At 56.5% G+C, this 19852-nt stretch overlaps 2 protein-coding genes and 3 non-coding genes across 5 annotated transcripts; 3 read left to right on the top strand and 2 right to left on the bottom strand.

The window, feature by feature from the left end:
* Positions 1 to 3408: 3408 nt before the first annotated feature.
* Positions 3409 to 7897, bottom strand: BESB_023500 (uncharacterized protein; the record flags this gene model as incomplete). The annotated part of the gene is made up of 6 exons (XM_029361052.1): positions 3409 to 4401; positions 4716 to 5076; positions 5300 to 5413; positions 5653 to 6263; positions 6442 to 7143; positions 7742 to 7897. The coding sequence occupies 6 exons, from the start codon at positions 7895 to 7897 to the stop codon at positions 3409 to 3411; spliced, it is 2937 nt and encodes a 978-aa protein (XP_029215867.1).
* A 4566-nt stretch (positions 7898 to 12463) lies between these two features.
* Positions 12464 to 16220, top strand: BESB_023490 (RNA methyltransferase; the record flags this gene model as incomplete). Its single annotated transcript, XM_029361051.1, has 7 exons — positions 12464 to 12703; positions 12951 to 13060; positions 13916 to 13997; positions 14408 to 14525; positions 14744 to 15090; positions 15305 to 15469; positions 15828 to 16220. The coding sequence occupies 7 exons, from the start codon at positions 12464 to 12466 to the stop codon at positions 16218 to 16220; spliced, it is 1455 nt and encodes a 484-aa protein (XP_029215866.1).
* A 1444-nt stretch (positions 16221 to 17664) lies between these two features.
* On the top strand, positions 17665 to 17738 carry BESB_024510. Its single transcript has one exon. It is a non-coding gene; the product is annotated as a tRNA-Arg (tRNA).
* Positions 17739 to 18428: 690 nt separating this feature from the next.
* On the top strand, positions 18429 to 18512 carry BESB_024520. The gene has a single exon. It is a non-coding gene; the product is annotated as a tRNA-Leu (tRNA).
* Positions 18513 to 18821: 309 nt separating this feature from the next.
* BESB_024560 lies at positions 18822 to 18894 on the bottom strand. Its single transcript has one exon. It is a non-coding gene; the product is annotated as a tRNA-Phe (tRNA).
* Between the last annotated feature and the right edge of the window lie 958 nt (positions 18895 to 19852).

Raw genomic sequence — 19852 nt, 5'->3', positions numbered from 1 at the left:
ATTTCTTCGCCGATTACATCCACCTCAGTCGGCTTCCGAAGCAAGAGTGCTACCTGTAGCGTTGCAGCAGGAGTCGAGTTCGTCTCCATTCCGGTTTCAAGGCGTCAGCCCGTGTTCTCCGGATTCTGCCGAGGCGGGAAGTTAGCGTCCAAAATATACAACCGATAGTCTCAACGTAGATGCACAGATGGACATAATCAATTCTTGAACAGTTTGTACCTACTTGACCCCTCAGTTCAAGTTAAGGAGTGCTTTGTGTCGCCCATCCACTTCTTAAAGAGGAGTTGACTGTTGAGCCTAGTACAGTGAGCTGCGCGACACGAGCCCGTATATTTCGGAAGAAAACCAGCAGGGACGACGAGGACGGTGCCAGAACACAATCTGTCACCAGGTTTTTGCGCAGCCTTACGTATACTGGGCAAGCAAACTGAACCAGCAGACACCGTACAGCGCGAGGGTCGTCGTGGACGTTCCGGTATCGCGTGACCAGGTGTTTACAGCGCATCCGGAGAAAAGCGGATCATCGAAAAGCCTCGATGCCTACAAGGTGTTTCAGCTCGGAGGGAGCGCATACGCCGTGAGATGTCAGAGTTTCGCCGCTGGCTTCTTATGTTGCACGGGACGTGTGGCTGGGATTTCATTCGTTTCCGCGGAACCTGGACTGTCAGAGTCTAGACTCGGAGCTTGAAAACTCCAGGGAAACAGACATGTGTCGCAGTATTGAGTGAGAATTGTGGGGGTCAACAAACAGAATCACAGGCTGCAAATTCTGACGATGCCTGTGCTTCACCCATCATGATGGGAAACGGTTTATGCGCACATCGACAAAGGAAATGATAGCTTGTCTCCGGGAGCAGCGCAGTATGCTGACAGCAACGCGAAGCACCACTGATGCAAGTTGAGGCGCAAAAAATATCTGCCTGATCCCCAATAATTGCTGCTGCAGACCGACGATATGAAGTCACTACGAGCGCTGCGAAATGGGGGATCACCGCAGTGCTCGGTATGCTCGACGAGCGAGCTTGAAGCCTCAAGAGTTTCTCCCGATTGATAGCGTCCATAGCAGCTTCTTCAGCAAAGCATCAGCCCTTTTCCTTCTCACGCAAGCTTGAACCTCCTCCCTTTCTCTTGCAAACGATGCGGTTCTGCAGGTCTGCCTCATTGCAAAGCAGATTCAAGAAAACGCGCCCCTTCACGTAATTCAGTGGCCGTCACTGGATTCCTGTGCTCTCACTTGTCTAAACGTCTTCTGCTCCGATTTCCCTTGCAGGGCAAGGATGTGTGTATTCACGTGCGAGACGCGGGCGAATCTGCCTCTCTTTTGACATCAAAAATGCTTTGTGTCTTGGCCCGTCGCTGCTGATACGCATTTAGTTCACTGCCCCTGCCAGATCCGTGATTTCGACTGTGGTTCTCCTGCCTCGGACGGAGCCTTCAGGCCTACGCCGACTGGTTCTATCGAAGTGCGCAACGGGAGTGAAGCGTTCTCGACTCTCGGCTCGTTTGCTCTGTCAGTGTGAAAGCGCAATTATGAGACATCCCCCCTGGGGCTTCTTCCCCTGAGTATGAGCCTTCTATTTGACCAGAGAAAAGTCCCATCTGCCATTATTCCTCCGTTTCGCTCATCACTGCCTCCTGCAAGCGGAACATTCTCCACTGCCCGAATGGTACCTCGCAACGCAGAACTACCTCTCGTAAGCGCTTTCACGTCCGTGTTCGTGTTTCTCTGCCTTGGAAGACTATGGACTAGGCAGCCGCCCAGGCCTCTGAGTGTTTTTAAAATGCAAAAGCAATTTACATGATAGCGAGACAGCACGGGACAAGAACGTACCACCTTAAGTCTCCATTCCGACTCGTGGCACGGGGCGCGGGTGGTCGCCGCAGTGACCACAGCAAGAAGCAGTGAATACTACAGCAAGCACGCAAGCAAAGGCGGCTGACGCAGGACTGCCCTACGAAGCCCGTCGGAATGCCCCACAAAAAAAAAGCATTCATTCGCACGGGGGTGGCAGCGTGGGCGGAGGCCACGGAATGGGCAGACAAGGCAGTTGTGGCCTCTGTTGTGCCATTCCATGTCACAAATAGCGTGAACACATTAACAAGTCAATCAGATGCAGAGACATACACACATGCTTGTATTCCCACACCCCGCTGCACACACACGACTGCTCAACCCCTACAAGCATGGCTGCATCAGACAAGGTACTCTAGACCTGTGAGGCGTCCACCCAGCCAAAACCCTCCTGGCTCCCCCCCCGCCCCCCTCCCCCGGTCCCTGTTTCAAGAAATCTAGCTCGCACGCGGTATTTCAGGTCATATGCAGTGTCCTACGGTGCCGCAAAAAATTCGAACACTCCATCGTTCAAAGAAGTTTCGCCCTTGCAGTTTGTCTCCAAAAACTCCTTCCTATTGGCTAGGTCCCCTGCTCGCGACCCCAAAAACTGCCAAGGCTCTTTTGCCTTTAGTCGCGGCACCCACACCGAAGATCGCTACGATGAAAACGTGTCAGAGGCAGTGCAACCCCGTCTAGCGGCATTCCAAAAGGAGGGACCGCAGAAAAATTGATTTGCGTTCCAAAAATAGAATGGTCATCTCCCTTCCCTCCTCTGTCTTGCACACCCCTCCCCCATTGCTGATGTTTCAAAACCTTTAGAATTTCAAAGGCAACCCGCTGACGACGCACCAGACAACGGCAACGCCGCGGTCTTCGGGGGCGACCGGGGCTCCGGTTCCCCCCGAGGGACCGTTTGCCTCTTCTGTCTTCCGTCACGCTGCATCAACATTGGATTTTTCACGCATGCGCCACCTCGTTCGACACCAGCGACCGTTTCACTCACATCCGCAACCCAGCCGCCGCACAGAGACCGGACCCTCCACCCCGGAGCGCACACCTTGCACAAGAAGAAATGCTATTCTCTCGCCAACACACATGCGTACCATGCACTATCAAATACGTTTGGTTGCAAATAAGACACTTCCAGGATTTCTCCGCGAAACACCAGAGATGTTTCCGTTGCCCGGCCTCCCGTCTTGATCACTTTCTCGGCATGAAGCATCCCTTTGTGCGTTACATCCTCAGTCACTCGAAAGACAAGCGTGGACAAGGAACAGAGCGACAAACACCCCTCGCGACACACTTTTCCCCGCAAAAATGTCGATCAGACTTGACGTGCCGACACCACGTCTCCACTCCAGACTTGACATCACCTTTGATCCATCCCCGACATCCTGAACGCTGCGAACGGTATGCGTACTGTAGCTACACACACGAACCGCGTCGCCATGCTTGCTCAACTCGAGAGACAGAATCCATTTTCGGACCTGCTTTTATCACCGATGCTTCCACGTGCTGTCTTGCGCCTACACAAACGCGCCTCTCTTCCCGCGAGACGGACTCCATTCGTTGATTTACGATCGCACATCTTCTGTCTGTTTGTCTGACTCGCCCTGACGGCTTTCGTCGCTAGTTCCTCTCTCGTCGTCGCCCTGGTAAGCACTTGTTCTGCGGCTGTCGGCGGGGGAGCTCTTGAGTGATGCTCCTGCCGTTTCGCTGTTTGACTTGTTAACTTTGTCTGCAGCGGGTGCGAGCTTCCCGACGTCGCGCACAGTTCGCTGCTCTCCCAGGGACTTCTTCGGGCCTTGATTTTTAACGGCAGAGCGGAGGATGGTCTGGACGCGTTTCTCGTTGAAGGTTCTGAACTGCTCGAGGCACGAGCCCTTCTTCGCGGCCGCAGCAGGCCCTTCCTTCTCGCCCGCCTGCGTCTCTGTTGCGTTGACGGTAGCTGCGCTCTTCTGGAGACCAGGAGCCGGTTTCTCTTCCTTCTCCTCCTTCTTCAGGAACGCAGCGCCCCTCTTCACCTTTTTCCCGCCCTCTTTCGCTCTCGCGTACATTTCCTGCATCTGAATGCGAAGAGTGCACTTTTCTGCGTCTTCCTGTCTCTCGCTCTCCCCCAGCTTGGCTCCTTTTCCGCCGATCGCCCCCTTCGGGCGCTGCGCAGCTCCCGAAGCCTGCTGCTGCTGAGCCCCTGGAAGGGAGGCGAAGGCCGTGGAGGACGAAAGCATCGCGAGGAGCGAGGCCGTCACCTGATCCGGCGCGGAGGCAGTGTTGGATGCAACGCCTTGCCCCTGCAGATACTGCAGCGCCGGGAGCGGAGAAATGACGCTCTCTCTCTGCGCAGCCAGACCGGAGGAAGTCAACCCGTAGGCGCTCATCTCAAGCGCGGCGGACGCCGAGAGACCACCAGAGAGCGGCGCAAGAGCTTGATAGGAGCCCATGGGTAAAGCCGACGCCCGGCAGGACACAGGGCGCATCGTGAGTGGAACGAACTCCGGCGCGTTCGGATTCAGGGAGGGGGCGCTCGACTGAGAACACGGTGAACGGTCAGCCGCCGCACCCTCGTTCTGCACAAAAGACACAGCAAAGATCTACAGAAAATGTGAGGCAGGCTACCAGCCGGAAAAAAGACAAATATCACGGACGCCGGGAACTACGAGCCTTATCTGCTCTCAGGATATCCAAATGGGCTAAAGAATCGACTTCCACGCTTGACAAAAACGAAGTCCCTCGTGGTACTCTGCGACGAACCACACACTACAGGCTTTGTCGTGACTGTCAAGAGAAGTCTCGATCCGCCTAAACCGTAAACGCACGAAGGCAGACTGGCGGCCTCCTTTGCTGCAGAAGGGGTTGACTGTGCAATGACTACCAGACTCACCTTTTCGTCATTGGAGGCGTCGCTAGTGTGGTCCTCGCCTTCTTTGGCGTTTTTCAAGGGCACCTTGAGCTCCGCGAGACTTGTGGCAGGCGCGGCGGTCCTCCCGTAGACGCCTGAGTTCCCTCTCTTGAGCAAGTTGGTACCGCGCGAAATGTAAGTCTTCGCATTGGCAAGGACTGCGCAGCACTGCGGCGAGAGCGAGGTGCTGCGCGCCTCCAGCTCCTGCTGGAGCGCAGACGTCGCTGCAGGGTCGCAGACGGCCGCCACTGCGAGCAGCCGATCCAGCCACGGCGCATCGATGGCGTGGCCTTCGTCAATCATCTCAAGCAGCCATTTGGACTGCAGAGCGACATCTTTGCGGCTGCAGGAAGAGGCACACAACACAAAAGAGGGGAGGGGTGTCCCGTTCGACCTAAGTTCGCGCGCACACCTGGCATTCCGCCCTCCCCTCTCGACGAGCCGCCCAACTCAGCCTAGAGCATTCTGACGGAGGTCACTCAGGGGCTGTGCGACGACGGCACCCTTTCTTCCTCGCAAACACCGCGGAGTCGATAGGCGGAGACTCAAGTGCAGAAATGCGTCACCTCATGGCAATTTGGACCAGGAGTGTGAAACTTCGTCGGTCGATCTTGACGTTGGCTTGGCGGAGACTGTCATGCACGGTGGTGGCGATGTCCAACTGCTTGAATTTCATCGCACTGAAAAACACACACAGACCGACGAGACAACTTGCAACCCTGTCAACTGAAAGTCAGCCCCTGGGGAGCAGACGAAGCCCATCTGGTGATCTCGCACACCGCGTATGTGTCGCCTCATTTATCGCTCAAGTAGACCACCCCGAAACCCAAACAGGGCTGGGGCCATTTCCAGAGAACACAGGGGCCGATGCGCAGACGTTCACTCATCTTCCGCGTCGCCAGGTCTCAAGGGAGCTTACCGTTCTAATACGTGAACGAACTCTGCGGCGGTGACACCTGGCGCCGCTGAGGCAGCGTCCCTTTCGATTGCGTCTTTGTCAGCTCTGTCATTTTCAGGGGCGTTCTCGCCTCCGCGCGCCGAAGTCCTCCACGCACCCTCTCCCTCCGCGCCCGCAGCCCCTACGCCTTCCTCCGCCGTCGCCTTCATATCGCGGAGATCGTCGCACGTGCTGCGCGCCGTGCGGCGGGGGGGGGCAGCCAACGTGGCGACGGAGCTGAGGGATTTTTCCTCTTTCCTGCGCAGCATGTCCTCGGATGAAGAACTCGAGGGGATGTCTGCAGCAGCGAACGACTCGAGAGAGTCCTGCGAAGACATCGGGGCGAGCGTCGAGCTGGCGTATCCGTTGGCGAAAGGCGTGCTGCCGGAGTGGAACCGGGAGACGCGGCTGCGTGGGCGCGGACTGTAGGTCGCGTCCAGCGGTTCGCATCGAAGCGCTCGGACGAGCTCGAGAGAGGACGAAGGAACACCCGAGTCGTCGGCGACCTGGGGCACAAGAACGCGGGCTTTTGCGTCGGATGAGCGAGCCGCAAACTTCCCGCTCTCCTGTACATCTCCCCCACGGTTCCTACTCTGAACAAACACTCACAGGGAGACAAAAACACATGCTAAGGAGAGGGAAATACGACACCTGCTCCAGTGTTCAAGGGGATCTACAGTCTCGTGATGAGTGGGACGTTCCCTCGCAATATGCACGTATCAGCGCGCGCAGTCTCTCCGGTGAAGAATCTGCCTGACTGGATTGGCTTACCAGCGCAGCGAGGTACTGCAGCATGGACCTCCGAGTGTAGACACAGCGTGCCTTCATCTCCTTGACATCGGCTTCGTCCTGGAAGACGCCCACGCCCCTCCACACGGCGGCATTTTCCCGCAGCTTGCTTGCAGTCATGACGAGGTGGGAGAGTCTGTCGCTGGGTCCAGGGTAGGCGCTGCACTCTGCCATCATCCGCTGCTTCTGTTTCATTTCGCCTGGGGGCAGCGATCCGGCGACGTTCTCCAGAGCGGCGATGAGAGCCGCGGGAAGCACTTTGCCTGGGGTCTCCTCCTCGCGATCCTCCCTCACACGCCCTGCCGCTGTCGCGGGGAACTTGGGGAAGACTCGCGACAGAGATGAGGCCGAAGACTCAGAGTCGCTGGCCTGCTCGACCACGGGCGCAGCCTGCGGACCTGGCACCGTAGACGGCCCGTAGAAACCCCCGGAATGTGCAGAGGATGAGGACGCGAAATCTAGCGGAAGAGCTTCGAACGTTGAGCACTCAGACTGAGCCAGGCTGCCTGAGTGTCCCGTCCTCTTGTACCCTTTACTTGGCGCTGCTTGGTCTTCCACCGCAGTCGGCGCCAGAGATGCCTCACAGGGAGGCGCTCCTTCTGCCGGAGTGGTCGCGGGGAGGGCGGAGGAAGCCGCCACGCGCCCTCGCAGGGTCCGCCCGACAAGGTAGAGGATAAGCCCCGCCTGAACGAAGCGTAGATAGCGAAACACACACAAATATGGAACAAAATTCGACGCGGATCCCGGATCAAAGTCCCAACCGAGAGACTGACGCACGCAACACAACCGCCAGCCGCAAGGAGGCACTGCAAGAACAGCCTCCCCCCTCCCCTAAGCGCTGCAAAGCGTGGCGCGGTCTTTGGCGCCTGGCAAGAGAAAGCCAGCGATCAAAGTGATGAACGGCTCCTCTACTCCAAGAAGAAAGAGCAACCTCTCCAGCGAAAGGCCGCTGGAACGAGATGCTACCAGGCATGACTTTCGCAGCGCTGACTGGCCTAAGCGGCGGCCGCGCGCCGAGCCTACCGCGCTTCTCACGCATCTTCTTCCGCTGGAAAACCAGCAGACAGGCGACCGAGAATGGAATTATGGAACCGAAATCCGCCAATACCACTAGAAGTCAAACAAGTCACCTCAGGTTCATCGCACGAGGCGGCAATACCATAAACAGAGGCGCGGAGCTAGTCGACTAACCAACTGAGAGGCTCGAAGACAAGCGAGTCGCGGTGCTCCAGCGACTTTTCCTTTGAGGCTCGGCGAGTGGATTTCTATCCCTGAACCTTACCAACTCAACAATGAGAATGACAAGGAAGGCGAGAATCCATTTTTCCGACTCGAAGGGGAACCCCTTGCTCTCGGCGGAGACCTCAGACTCAAGCGGCTGCCCGCTCAGAGATCCGCCCTCATGCGGGACGCTGACGCCCAGCGTCGAAGCCCCCATTGTGCCGTTTTCGAAGTAGACCGAAGACAAACGGAGTCGGCAGAGAGGGTAACGAAAAGCAAGAAGCAACAGGAACAAATTCGTGGTGCGCATCAACTCCTCCTCGCGAACGGCGCCTGGAAGTGCCGAAGACACACCGAAGAGGGAGTAGAGGGAAAAACGCGGCTGACGGCAACGGCTCTGCGCGTGTCTATATAGAGGCCGGCGAACCTAGTTATGGGGGAGGGCGGAGTGCAGGCGCTAAGGAACTCGCGGAAAAAAGCTGCTGACGGAAACCTTTTCTGGCTAGGAAGTGCCAAGACGTCCAAATTTTCCGATTCGTCCGATCGTCCACGTAGAATCTTCCGTCTTGGTTGCCTGATGATGAACGGAGACTGCTGGGAACTGCGGGCACAGAAACATACAACCGCGCGCGCTCTGCGGACGGGTACCGGTGGGCTGCAGCACGCGAAAAGACGGTAGAACAGCGACTTTCGCACGAGAGCGCGCACATTGTTTCTCCGACGAAAACATACAAACGACAACAAGGATGCTCGTGTCTTTCAGAATGTAAGATACGGGGAACGTCCACTCCACGACAACACGGCTGGTGTCGTGGCGCACGAATTATTGTATGGAGAGGACCGGCGACACCGAGCCCCTTCTGCAACACTCGCGTAAAATAGACGCAGGCACGCTGGGTGTATGGCGTTCGCCAAACTAGAGAGCCGAAAGGAGAAATTACATCTCAGGACAGGCACTGCATTTAGTCAGGATAGAACCACAATAAATCGGCATTCCTGCAACCCACAGGGCTGCCTGTCATGGCGACGCCACAGGACGCAGTAGCAGTAGGAAATCTCACGTTGTCTCCGGACTGGAGAACAAACAACACAACACGCGCGGTCGTGCGCAGCACGTAGGCACTACCACCGAGTCTGACATATTTCGACCTTCGGGACTCGAAATAACAGAGTAGAGTCCAATCCGATACAGCACTCCCCCCCCCTCCCTCCACCCGACCGCACCCTGCCTCCTCATTAACAGGCAGTTCCTACACTACAAATCCGGACTGAGGACAACTAAGTGGAGCGATACAGAATCAGGTGCCAGTTGGTCGTCCAAAGAGCCGCAACTTCCAGCCAGAGTGCGATGACAACGAAAGGACAAATCGGAGAGCGCCAGCTGTGATCCGCCCTCGCTGTTGCTCTTGCGCAGAAGACCTCAAACGGCCGTTCTCGCACTACGAAGGCAACGCGCTCCTCAGCCCCGAAAGAGACGTCAAACAGGGGATGCGTTGACGAAATTTTTGCGCGCAGACCTGAGAAGGTGCTGCTGCGCTTCTGCGACAGCTTAGCGGCAGATGAAACTGTTGCTCAACGTGATGTCCGGGCTCAGCCATAACGCAGTCAAGAGTGCCCGCCCTTCCCGCGGTGGGCGAGGCTTCAACACGTTATGGCGCTTAATCAACCCGCGAATCGCGGGGCTGACAAATCGATGACTACACGGTCTGTGCCGCGGTCAGCCGCTGATTTCGTTGCGGAGCTCCACCCAGAGTACTTGAAAAGCTGTAACAGAAACTGCTGTTCTGTCATGACTTTGATATCCCAAGTCAGGGTGTTCCAGCAGACACAGATGCACGACTACTTAAATATTCGCAAGCTTGCTCACCTTCTAGAAGCGAGTAGAGGAAGCTCTGTCGATCCCCGAGAGTGCCGGAGAGCTGCTCGATGCTGGCGCGTACTGCTTAGGTGTTTTCTGCGAACACATACACGCTTGCTTCTGCGCTGCGGTGATGCAACTTCACGTTTCGTCTGCGAGTCCTTCATTCGCACAGCGGTAGCCTCATTGCGCACCAGACAACACAGAGATTGCGTTCCTGACTGGCGACTTGCGATGAGATGCGCACAAGTTTGACGATCGACATGCCTGCCATGGGGTTCCCCCACCAGCGCCAACACGTTTCTGGCCTGCACGTATCGAGGCGCTCAACACAGGCTACAGGTTTTCTGTAGAGAGACTTCGATGCGATGCCGGTCCACACACGCTGCTGGCTGAAGAGACACCAATCCCCCAGCAAGGGTCGTTGTGCCCATTCGCGTGCTTACACTACTAAAGCGAAGTACCACGTGAGGCGACCGGGAAGGCCTTTACGTGAAGAAAGGAGTTTTCTGTGGAATTGAGTCTGCTAGTTGAATATCGCTGCAGAAATACTCTTGGCGCGATGCGATGCCATGTAGAGCTGGCAACACTGTGCGAAACACTAGAGGCGGAGCGAGCCACAGTTTGCTGCTGCGCGGAACCGTGGGTTTAGCTAATTTTGTTGCTCCATCCCTGCTGCCACGAGGGCGCCCAAAAACGCATTCAGAGTTTATGATGCGAAACCATTCCTTGCCACGGGTCGATTGCTTTGAACGACAAATGTCAGCCGAAGCGTAGCATGTCCACAGTCCTCCTTAGAAACAACGCGCGGCGCAACGCTGGAGCAAGAAGCGCCTTCTTTTGCTCAGCCTCCGTGGCAGTCTAGATCCAGCCGACCGAACCGCCCGTTGTCGACCTCCGAAGGCGACTCCACTCGAGCTCCTCTTGCCCAGCTGATCGCTGGCAGCTAGCGGGACAAGCGCGAGACAACGTTTGCTCATCCCCCGGAGGAGTCGAGCACCCCGGAAGACACGCCTGACTGGGCGCGCGTCGCAGTCCCCTCTTCCGCGCTTGCCGCCAGCTCATCGTCCCTACTCGCGCGCAGGCCCTCTCTCGAGTCGGGCGGAGCCTCGAGTCCGCGGTTCTGCCGCCACTGACTCGTTCTCGAGCGAGCCGCGTGCACACTTTGGGTCTCGAATCTGCAGTCCACTCAAAGGAGCAGCATTTGGCCTTCTGAGACGAAAAATCCACCTTTTCTTCGGAAAACAGAACCTAGCACTGGCCGCGCCCCCCGAATCGGCGGCTGAACGAGGCTGCCCAGCGCGATGTGCAAGGGGTGCGCGACGACCGCGTTTCGGCGCTGGCGCCAACAGGATCTGAGGTTCGGAACTTTCGCCTCCAGTCCTCACGCAGCATGCGAGTGGAGCAAAATTCGGACAACAGCCAACCTCCATCCGACCAAAGCTCTAGCTTCGTCAGATCTCTGGGGGCCATGCCAGAGGGCTGATCCGACCTCGCGGGCGCCGTGTTGCAGACCGTTGACAAGTCGAGTGAGGGCAAGTCCGAGCAGACTTTCCGGCGGTGTCTTGTCAGCGCTACCCACTTCTGGAGAGAAGACGTGCCCAGCAGCCGTCCAATCAAATGGAAGGCCGGTACTATAGGATTCGCAGAGGCACGAGAGCAGAGAATGGATTTGTTCGAAGGGAGCAGGCTGTGAAACCCCAAGCGGCCGGGCGGCGAACGGTGGTGGCCTAACACAACAGACGTCAAGCACATCGGGACTAGAGGCCCTCTGCAAGCTTAACCCCGAAGGAGCGAACCTCACTTTTTAGCTCATCATGTGACATACAAAAGAACCTTAACACATGCGAACACCGCCCTCACGCCAGCGCCCTCACACTAGCGCCCACAGAAAAAAACTCCATTTGACATCAGTGTGCAGTGACCGTGGACGAACAAGCAGCCTTCGCAGAGGCTCTCCTAATCGCTCGTCGCCTTTTCTGTGGGCTCACAACGGAGAGCGCCACCTGCTTTGAGGACGCAAGCAAAACAGTCATATCACACATTTTAAGTGTCGTTTCCTAAGGTGCTTCACTCCTTCCTGCCTAACGGCATTTCTGGTCGCGCGTCTCCTCTCAAACTGCTCCTGCTTGTACATCGACGCTGTCGCCCCCCCAGAGGCGCCTCCTCGGCTTCGCCTGCGCCAACCTTCAGAGACTCCCACCCTGTTTTTCCTGCCAGTTTTCCTACTCCCTTTGCAATTTGCAGTTTGAATCCACCGTTTTCTGCGGGAGAACGAGCTCGGTGGCGCACGGTTCGATATCCCAGGCCCCACCAGCTCCGACCGCTCTCCCGCCAAGTTTCGCTATCCGTTTTTCCGTTTCTGTGCTCGACTTTTTTCACTACGGAAAGACCTACAAGGCTGTCTGACCTACCGAACTCCAGAGAGTCGTCGTGCGTATCTCGAGAGCGGGGGCTCTGCCACAGGCGCCTCCGCAAGAAGAATCGAGGTGAGGCCGCGATGCCCTGCCGCTGCGCAGCGGACATCAACTCCGTCTCCTGTTGCTGGCATCTCGTCACTATCCAACGAAGCATATCTGAAATTCGCAAGAGGAATGCACGAGTCATCAGAGGTGTGGAGTTTCGCCAGAACGCGAGCGCGCTTTTAGAGTTTTTGGGGTCGCTCAGGCGCGAAGCTGCGGATCGCCCCATCCGGCAAGACACAATAGCACCTCTCTTTTTTTCCAGTTTTCTTTCTTCTTTCAGGCCCGATTGCTGTCCAGTTTCGTCCGCTCTGCCCCCGCGCCTTCCCTCTCTCCGCAAGTGCTACCTGCCGGCACGCTGGAGGCTCGGCTCGTCCGTTCGTTCATTTCCACGTTTCCCCCCCTCCACTCCTTTCGTTTGTTCCCTCTCAGCACGCGCCAGCACTTCTGCTGCCTTCGCACGATGAACCTTATTCTGCTCAAGAGACGGCAAATCCGTCGCGGTGGGAAGCGGCGGCAGGCCTCTGACCACGCAGACGCAGAGCGCGAAGGCCAACAGGCGGAGGGCTGCGGAAGCAGCGGGCCTCCCGAAGGCGTGACGCAGGAGCGCGAGGCAGCCGCTAGAGAAGCAGAAGGCAAGGAGCTTCTAGTCGACTTGACAGGCGAAACGGCAAAACACTGCCTATCAGTCCTCAGAGTGCAAGTAAGACGACCCTGGCAGCCACGGGTGCTTCGCCTGTGTTGCCCTTTCTTCACCCTACTGCGCCCTCGGTTTCAGGCTGTCTGTTGCAGCAGGTATACGTGCGTTCTCTGCGCTTGCGCCTCTTCAGCTCCTAGTCGTTCAGACGACTGTGTGACGCATGTCCATGGGGCCTGTCTGCTGTCGTCCCTTGCCTTTTTACTTTTGTTTCTTGGCCGTGCGTCTGCGTCTCTCCGTTTCTTCTCTCCAGGTCGGGAGCTTGGTCAAGGTTGGAGTATTCAATGGCGGCATCTGCACTGCCACGGTTGTCGAGATTCGTGGAAACTCCCTAACTGTCCAGCTGGAGAGAGATATAACCACGTGAGGGGCGACTTCAGGAACGAAATTGGCAACCAGAGAGAGTGCATTGTAGTTTAAATAAAATTAAATTAAATCTTTTGTACTGCATTTTGGATTCATGATATAGAAACTAGTTTGTTGATTTGAACATAAATATTTTAAATTTGAAACTGTTTTTTTCCTAGTTAACGAGTTAGATAGCTCTCGGCCAAGGCGCGTGACGGCGAGCCAGGGAGACTCGCTAAGTGCAGGAAGCTGTCCCGTTATACGCATTCACAATCGTAGTGGAGCAGACACCTATAGAGGAACAATATATGCAGGCTGCACGCGTTTACATTGCTAGCAGACGCTTCTGCTGAACCATTCCGCAGAGAGAGAGAGGGAGGGAGAGGGCGGAGAGGGAGGGAGAGGGCGGAGAGGGAGGGAGAGGGCGGAGAGGGAGGGAGAGGGCGGAGAGGGAGGGAGAGGGCGGAGAGGGAGGGAGAGGGCGGAGAGGGAGGGAGAGGGCGGAGAGGGAGGGAGAGGGCGGAGAGGGAGGGAGAGGGCGGAGAGGGAGGGAGAGGGCGGAGAGGGAGGGAGAGGGCGGAGAGGGAGGGAGAGGGCGGAGAGGGAGGGAGAGGGCGGAGAGGGAGGGAGAGGGCGGAAGAGTGACTTTGTGTAGGGGGTCGGCGACTGTGAGGTTTGCCAGTCAACGCTGAGGACTGTCTTTGTCACGACTGTACTGCACACAAGGGATCTACATCATTTCGTCGCAAGGCTTCTAGTTTTCTCCACAAACACGAGTTTGGCGCGCAATATTACAATCGTTTCTTGACTCTTCAAGCGATGCCTGCGTAAGAGTGATCCTCGCTGTTCTGCGCTTTGTGTTTTCGACAGAGAACCGTCTCCCTCGCCGCCTGGTTTGATCGACCTTCTTCTCGCGATCCCCCGGCCCAAGACGCTCGACAAAATTCTTCAGGTTCGTCTTTTTGCTCTCAACCCCTATGGTTCAAATGTGAAGGCCGGATTCACCCGCGCCTGCATCTCGTCGTCGGTCTTCGTCTGTTGGTGCGCCTGCAGCTCGTAACGACGCTTCCTTTCCGTTGCTTGCATTCCGCGTCACTCTCTCTGTCTCCCCGGGTTTCCGCTCCATCTTGCTGACTGTAACCCTCGTGTTCGCTTCTCCTCGGGTCTGTCGTTGCCTTCGGCCTTGCGCTTCATTCGGCGGAGCTCTTGTCTTTCTGCAGGCATGGCAGCTTCTTTTTCTACAGATCTGCACTGGGCACTCTTCAGGTGCTTCTCGGGTTGCGCTTTCGCACGCGAAAGAAACCGCTCGATGAACAAGTTGTTCCGGCATCCCGGTTTTGGCATCCTGCTATTTCCTCGCAGATCTGCGCCACTATGGGAGTTGGTCGCCTCCTGCTCGTCTGCTCAGAGCGCGTGGAAAAGGGGTACCTTTCCAGTCCGAAGCTGGGCAGGGAGAATATCGAAAAGCAGATACAGACAGGTAGGTTCGCGGCCTGCTGAGAAACGGGTTCTACGGCAGTCACCCAGTTAACGCGGTTCGCCGCTTTGAGGGGCTTTGTTCAGAGGGATCTGTAGTCCGTTGCCCCTTTCCGGGGATTTCGATTCAGCGTCGCCACAACACGCGTTTCTCACTCGCCACTGCTAACTGCCATACACTTTTCTACATCTGCTTCACTTTTATGCGTGCTGCGTGTTTAGGCCTAGAGCAAGGCGTTTCGACGCGCGTCCCGGAGGTTCAGGTTTTCGCCTCCTGGCAGGCGCTGATGGCGTTCTTGCGGCGCTCCTGTTCGCCCTGCTCGCTGCACGCGGCGCGGGCTGGAGACGTGCAGCGGGGCGAGGGGGACTGCCGCGCCTGTGGGCTCCATAATGGCGCCGGTGCATCTTCAGCTGGCGAAGATGCGTCTCGTAGTTCGTACTCGCACAATGGAGATGACCTAGAGAGAGCTCTCAACTCCGTCCCCTGGTGCTGCCTGACTAGTGCCGTGGGGCGTTCGCGGCGGCTGATCGCGCATCCGGGAGTTGTCGACACACTCGGCTCGCTCAAGGTAAGCGGGCCCCCTCGCCCTTTCGGGCTTCGGCTCCATCCCTCTAGACGCGGATGTGGAACACACCTGGCGCCTCGCTGACCTGTCTACGGACACTGTCTGCGCCTTGGTTCGCGTAGCCTCTTTGCGGCGCTCAAGACGCACGGGTTTGGAGCCCAACGGTGTCGGGCAGCGTAGGACACGCAGAGGACCGGCTCTGTGTTTCTCCGCGCAGGTGCATGAGCAAACCCGGGGCAGCGTGCTGGTGGCCATCGGGCCTGAGGGAGGATGGCTCGACCAGGAGGTGGAGGAGTTGAAGACGACGCAGGGGTTTGAGTTCTTCTCTCTGGGAGACAGAGTGCTGCGGTGCGAAACAGCTGTCGTGTCGGTGATTTCCCAGGTGAGACAGGTTCGCTTTCGGGTGTGCGCCAAACTTGCGTGCCGTATTAAGAGCCCTGCGGAGTCTCTCTTAGGCGGAGAGGCGCTGTATGCGTGCGTATCTGTCCGTCCGTGGATACTTGCAACCGTCATTTGCTGTCTCTTTGATGGATCCTGTTGAGGCGTTGGGACTTCGCTCGTCATCCGCGTCATTCCTAGAAACGGACCACGCACTATGGAGCCCTCCGCTGGAGGAGGAGCGATGCAGCGGACAGCATGTTCCGTGGCGGGTTGAGGGGCTGCTGCGTGTGGAGAACCGACGCCCGTGGACGCGGGGCTAGCTTCTTTTATTGTTTGCCTTGTTCTTTCCTATTTTGCAGTTGAGTATGCTCCTTCAAGATGCGACGCTTCGGCAAGGCCGCCCGCCTCCCTGCGCCATCCCTGAGAGCGACTCTCAGGCAGCTCCTGTACAAGAGGCATCGTCGCCCACGTCGGAGCCCCAGCATCTTTCGAATCCCGCGAGCTTGTCGTTGTCGGGTTCTTCGGCTGGAGCCCCCGGAGGAGGAGACAACTGCACCGCCGCAGGCTCTGGCTCAGGAGGCGAGGCCACAGCAAAACGCTCAAAGAAAGGAAGAGTCCGAGAGGGAATCCGCGATGTCCACTGCGACGAAGACGGCAGAGTTATTGTCCTTCCGCAGAAATTCTCCCAGCACAAGGCGCAGCTTTCGCCTCCGACGACAGGAGACAAGGGTGACGCGGATATGGCGTACTGACGCGGCGTCCGCGCGCGTAGCGAGGGAGCCGTAGGGTCGTGTAGCGACGATGAATAATTTCCTGTTTTTTTTGAGATATTATCAAAACAGCTGAACGTAGATTCAAAATCTGTTCTTTGCTCTTGCCAGTTCCTTCCCACCGCCCATAAGCATTCTTGGGCGAAAGCCAGACATGCATAACTGCACACACGAGGAGACTGACGAGCTTGCTCTTGAGGAGCGTGTTAGCCTCCCTTTGCCCCGGGAAGAGTTCACGACTGCCTCTGCCACGGCGGGGCTTGATGCTTGCGAGGATGCGGGCAGCGCGGTTCACTCCCAAAGAGCGAATGCGAGAGATGTTGCACAGAGGAGCGACCAGAGGTGCCTGCTACGTCTCATACTTCTTGCTATGTGAACTTTGAGAAGTATGGCAGCAGCGTGTCGCTCGACTAAGTCAAATGACAGTGGAGAATTGGGCTTCTGGATTTGCTACGCGAAGGTACTCAGCTTGCCGTGATGAGGAGCCGAAAGCTTGAGAGAGAATGTACATGAAGCTTGGCATTCAGTTCGAAGCCCTTGCCGCCGTCATACTCACCGCAGGGGTAGGAGCTGTAGACTCCCTGCCTGTCGATCGTCAAAGTTTTCGTTCCTGGCACTGCGGAGGGTTCAAAGGTGAGAAGGTCTCTCTCTCTCTCTCTCTCTCTATATATATATATATATATATATATATATACGCATTTATATCTGTTGTGGTCTTCACGCACTCGACTGACACTGGCAAGATGGAAACAGAAAGCAGCGTTATGGCGTCTCTTGCCAGTGCAACTTGTTTTGCTCCGCTAACCCGAGGTCGACCATCTCGGAGTAGGAATCCCGGGATGTAGGCCACCATCCTCTACTCGTTTTGCCAGCTTTCAAGTAATTTTTTGAAGGCATCATCGCGGTGCCGGCAGTGGAACAGCTCCAGATGACAACGAGGGTGAGACAGTACTTTGAGTGGGCTCCTAGGACGAGTCTTTCCAGGCATCGCGTAACCCCGTACTGGTTTCACTGAGCACTCACGCTCACGGCACCACAGCGCCAACGTGCATACCACAAACGAGGAACGACCGATACTCGCGCAGATCCTGAGCCGTGTGCGCGCTGGTCACCCTGTGAAGATTTCGCCTTTCGATGCGGCGGCTGCGAATGTCAACGAACTCGTATCGTTGGTGCCGGCGCCCGCATGCTGAACGCGCTGGAGCGACTCGAATCTGTCGACGCCTTTACGGCACAGGTTCCACATCGCTTTGCCAAACCACGCCCGCTTATATGGCCCCCTACTACCCTGGTTTAAAATGTCTTTGTTACACTTGTTGCTCTTTCGCCATTCCCTCAGTCATGCGTATCAGGTGCACACTTGTGTTTTGTATGCCAGGCACATCGTTACGAGACAATATCATAAGGTGCCTTGAAAATGTGACCAGCCCTTGTGGCGCAATTGGATAGCGCGTTGGACTTCTAATCCAAAGGTTGCGGGTTCGATTCCCGCCGGGGGTGGCTCTCTTTTTCCTGCTTCGAATGACTTTGCGCGAACGGAGCTTCTCGCCATTTCCTTCGATAACGTTTTTCTGATACCAAATCATCGTGGTGTTTCAAAGAGGGTGCCTCGTGGAGCAGCTATTTTCTCTATCTTTTCCTGTAGTGAGGTGCGCATTCGTCAGAGGAAGCACACGCCGCAGTACCGTGGGAATTCCTGTATCCGTGTCACTGCATTGAGAAAGGAGTTCAACATAATGAAAGACTCACTATATGAGTCAATCCGCCTATGAAACGCTGACAGGTGCGCGCTACTGGAGTTGTGGGGGGGAGAATGTCTCGGCGGAAACCCGCCTTCGCTCGAGTTAAAAGGGAGTACACTCACCGTCGCCCTGCCTTCGTGTGAATGCTTACTTACGCCTACAGAGCGACCAGACGAAGCAGATGAGTGACTATAGGTGGTCGACGTGACTGCATTTTTTGAACTACATCAAGAAGACAAACTGACTGGAGACGCGCCACCACCGCTTGTACATGCTGCATTACGTTCCACAGGAAAGGCGTAGATGTGCGTTGTGGACTTCTAGGATCTTTCCGTCGGATTCGGAAACGAGTGAGCCACCGGAACACCATGTTCACTCAGTGAGTCCCGGGAACGGTGTGTTGCTTTTTCCATATGGAGCCTGGACAGGCACCGTCGCAGCCGCTGTCGCACGGATGGCCGAGTGGTCTAAGGCGCCAGACTCAAGTTCTGGTGGACAGTAGTCCGCGTGGGTTCAAATCCCACTTCGTGCACTGCTTCGTTTTCCAGTAGCACTACGTTGAAGATCACTGCCCGTGTCACTATGGAGCATTTTAACGAAAATTGACAGTTTAACACGGAGAAGGGGAGGCCAGGCAGTCCGTTCCGCGCCGTCAGCGGTGCAGGCGGTCGCGCTCCCCCCTGTTCTGCCACGCCGTGGAACACGACACACGCCACGAAAATCCGCAGCGACGCGTGACGTTCGAAAACACCCTGCCGCGTCTCAGGCAAAATCTCTGCCATGAACCTTCGCAATCAATATTGTACAACACGTGCCATGAATTGAATGAAGAGAGCGAGCGTGCCGTGACCCGGGATCGAACCAGGGACCTTCAGATCTTCAGTCTGACGCTCTCCCAACTGAGCTATCACGGCTTGCCACTGAATACGGCGGACATGTGATAATCAACAGGCTTTACAGCACACGTACAGGGCCCTGTCACGCGGCATCAAGACTTGCTTACAGGAGGTGCATTTCCTAGCGGGGATTTAACGTGATCTGCGAGTTGCACCGCTACCCCCTGAACTGAAATTTGATGCAAGCGCACTGCTGCACCAGGCTACTCAAAAGTATAGTGGAGGCCTACTACGTATCCCCCGATCCGTTAGCTCCAGGCCATAAAAATCTTCTCCCGGGAGCGATGACTTCCGCTCGCTTGCGCTGGTGTAGGCAGCCACACACGGTTGATTGAGGCAACGCACGTCTCACGTTTCGAAAGGCGCCACGACTTGCGGTCCCTTACGTTTCGCAGGTCCTGGCGCGTAGCCAGAGCGGACGCGGAAGACGAAGACCGAGCGCCGGCCCTCACAAGTTCCGCATGCGGACAACCCGCAGGCAACGCACATCACACAGGTTTTGCCTCTTACCCACCCAGGCGTGCAGTGTGGCAGGTAGCATGCCTCATACTACAGATATGCAGTGTAGATACATACATATATCTACATCTATGTATATGTACATGGATATAGACAGATACATATTTATGCCCTTACTTCCCTGCGTGCTCATGCTTCCGGAAAATGCTGCGTAAGGCAGCAGAAGATCCCTACCGTGAAATGCACACGTGAAGCGACATCAACACGGCGTTCAAGACTCTGGCCACGTGTGGCGTTTTTCTGTCTCTCAATCCCGGTGCTGTCGCGAGCTCGACTAGCGTGCTTTTCCTGGTTGACTTCCGCAAAACATAGCTTTGCTAGGCAGAACCCGTTCGTTTCTTCAAGGCTACCCCCTGTCAAACTGTGCAGCAGAGCCAAACGACTACACGTACACAGCGCCAGATGCACGCTGCCGTCATGTGGCGGCTTTCCGCAGTCGGGGGCCGCCCAGCAGGCG

The sequence above is a fragment of the Besnoitia besnoiti genome, chromosome XII, assembly GCF_002563875.1.
Source record: "Besnoitia besnoiti strain Bb-Ger1 chromosome XII, whole genome shotgun sequence".
Taxonomy (NCBI): domain Eukaryota; phylum Apicomplexa; class Conoidasida; order Eucoccidiorida; family Sarcocystidae; genus Besnoitia; species Besnoitia besnoiti.
Note: the sequence above shows the minus strand (reverse complement) of the source record. Positions and strands in the feature narration are given on the sequence as shown.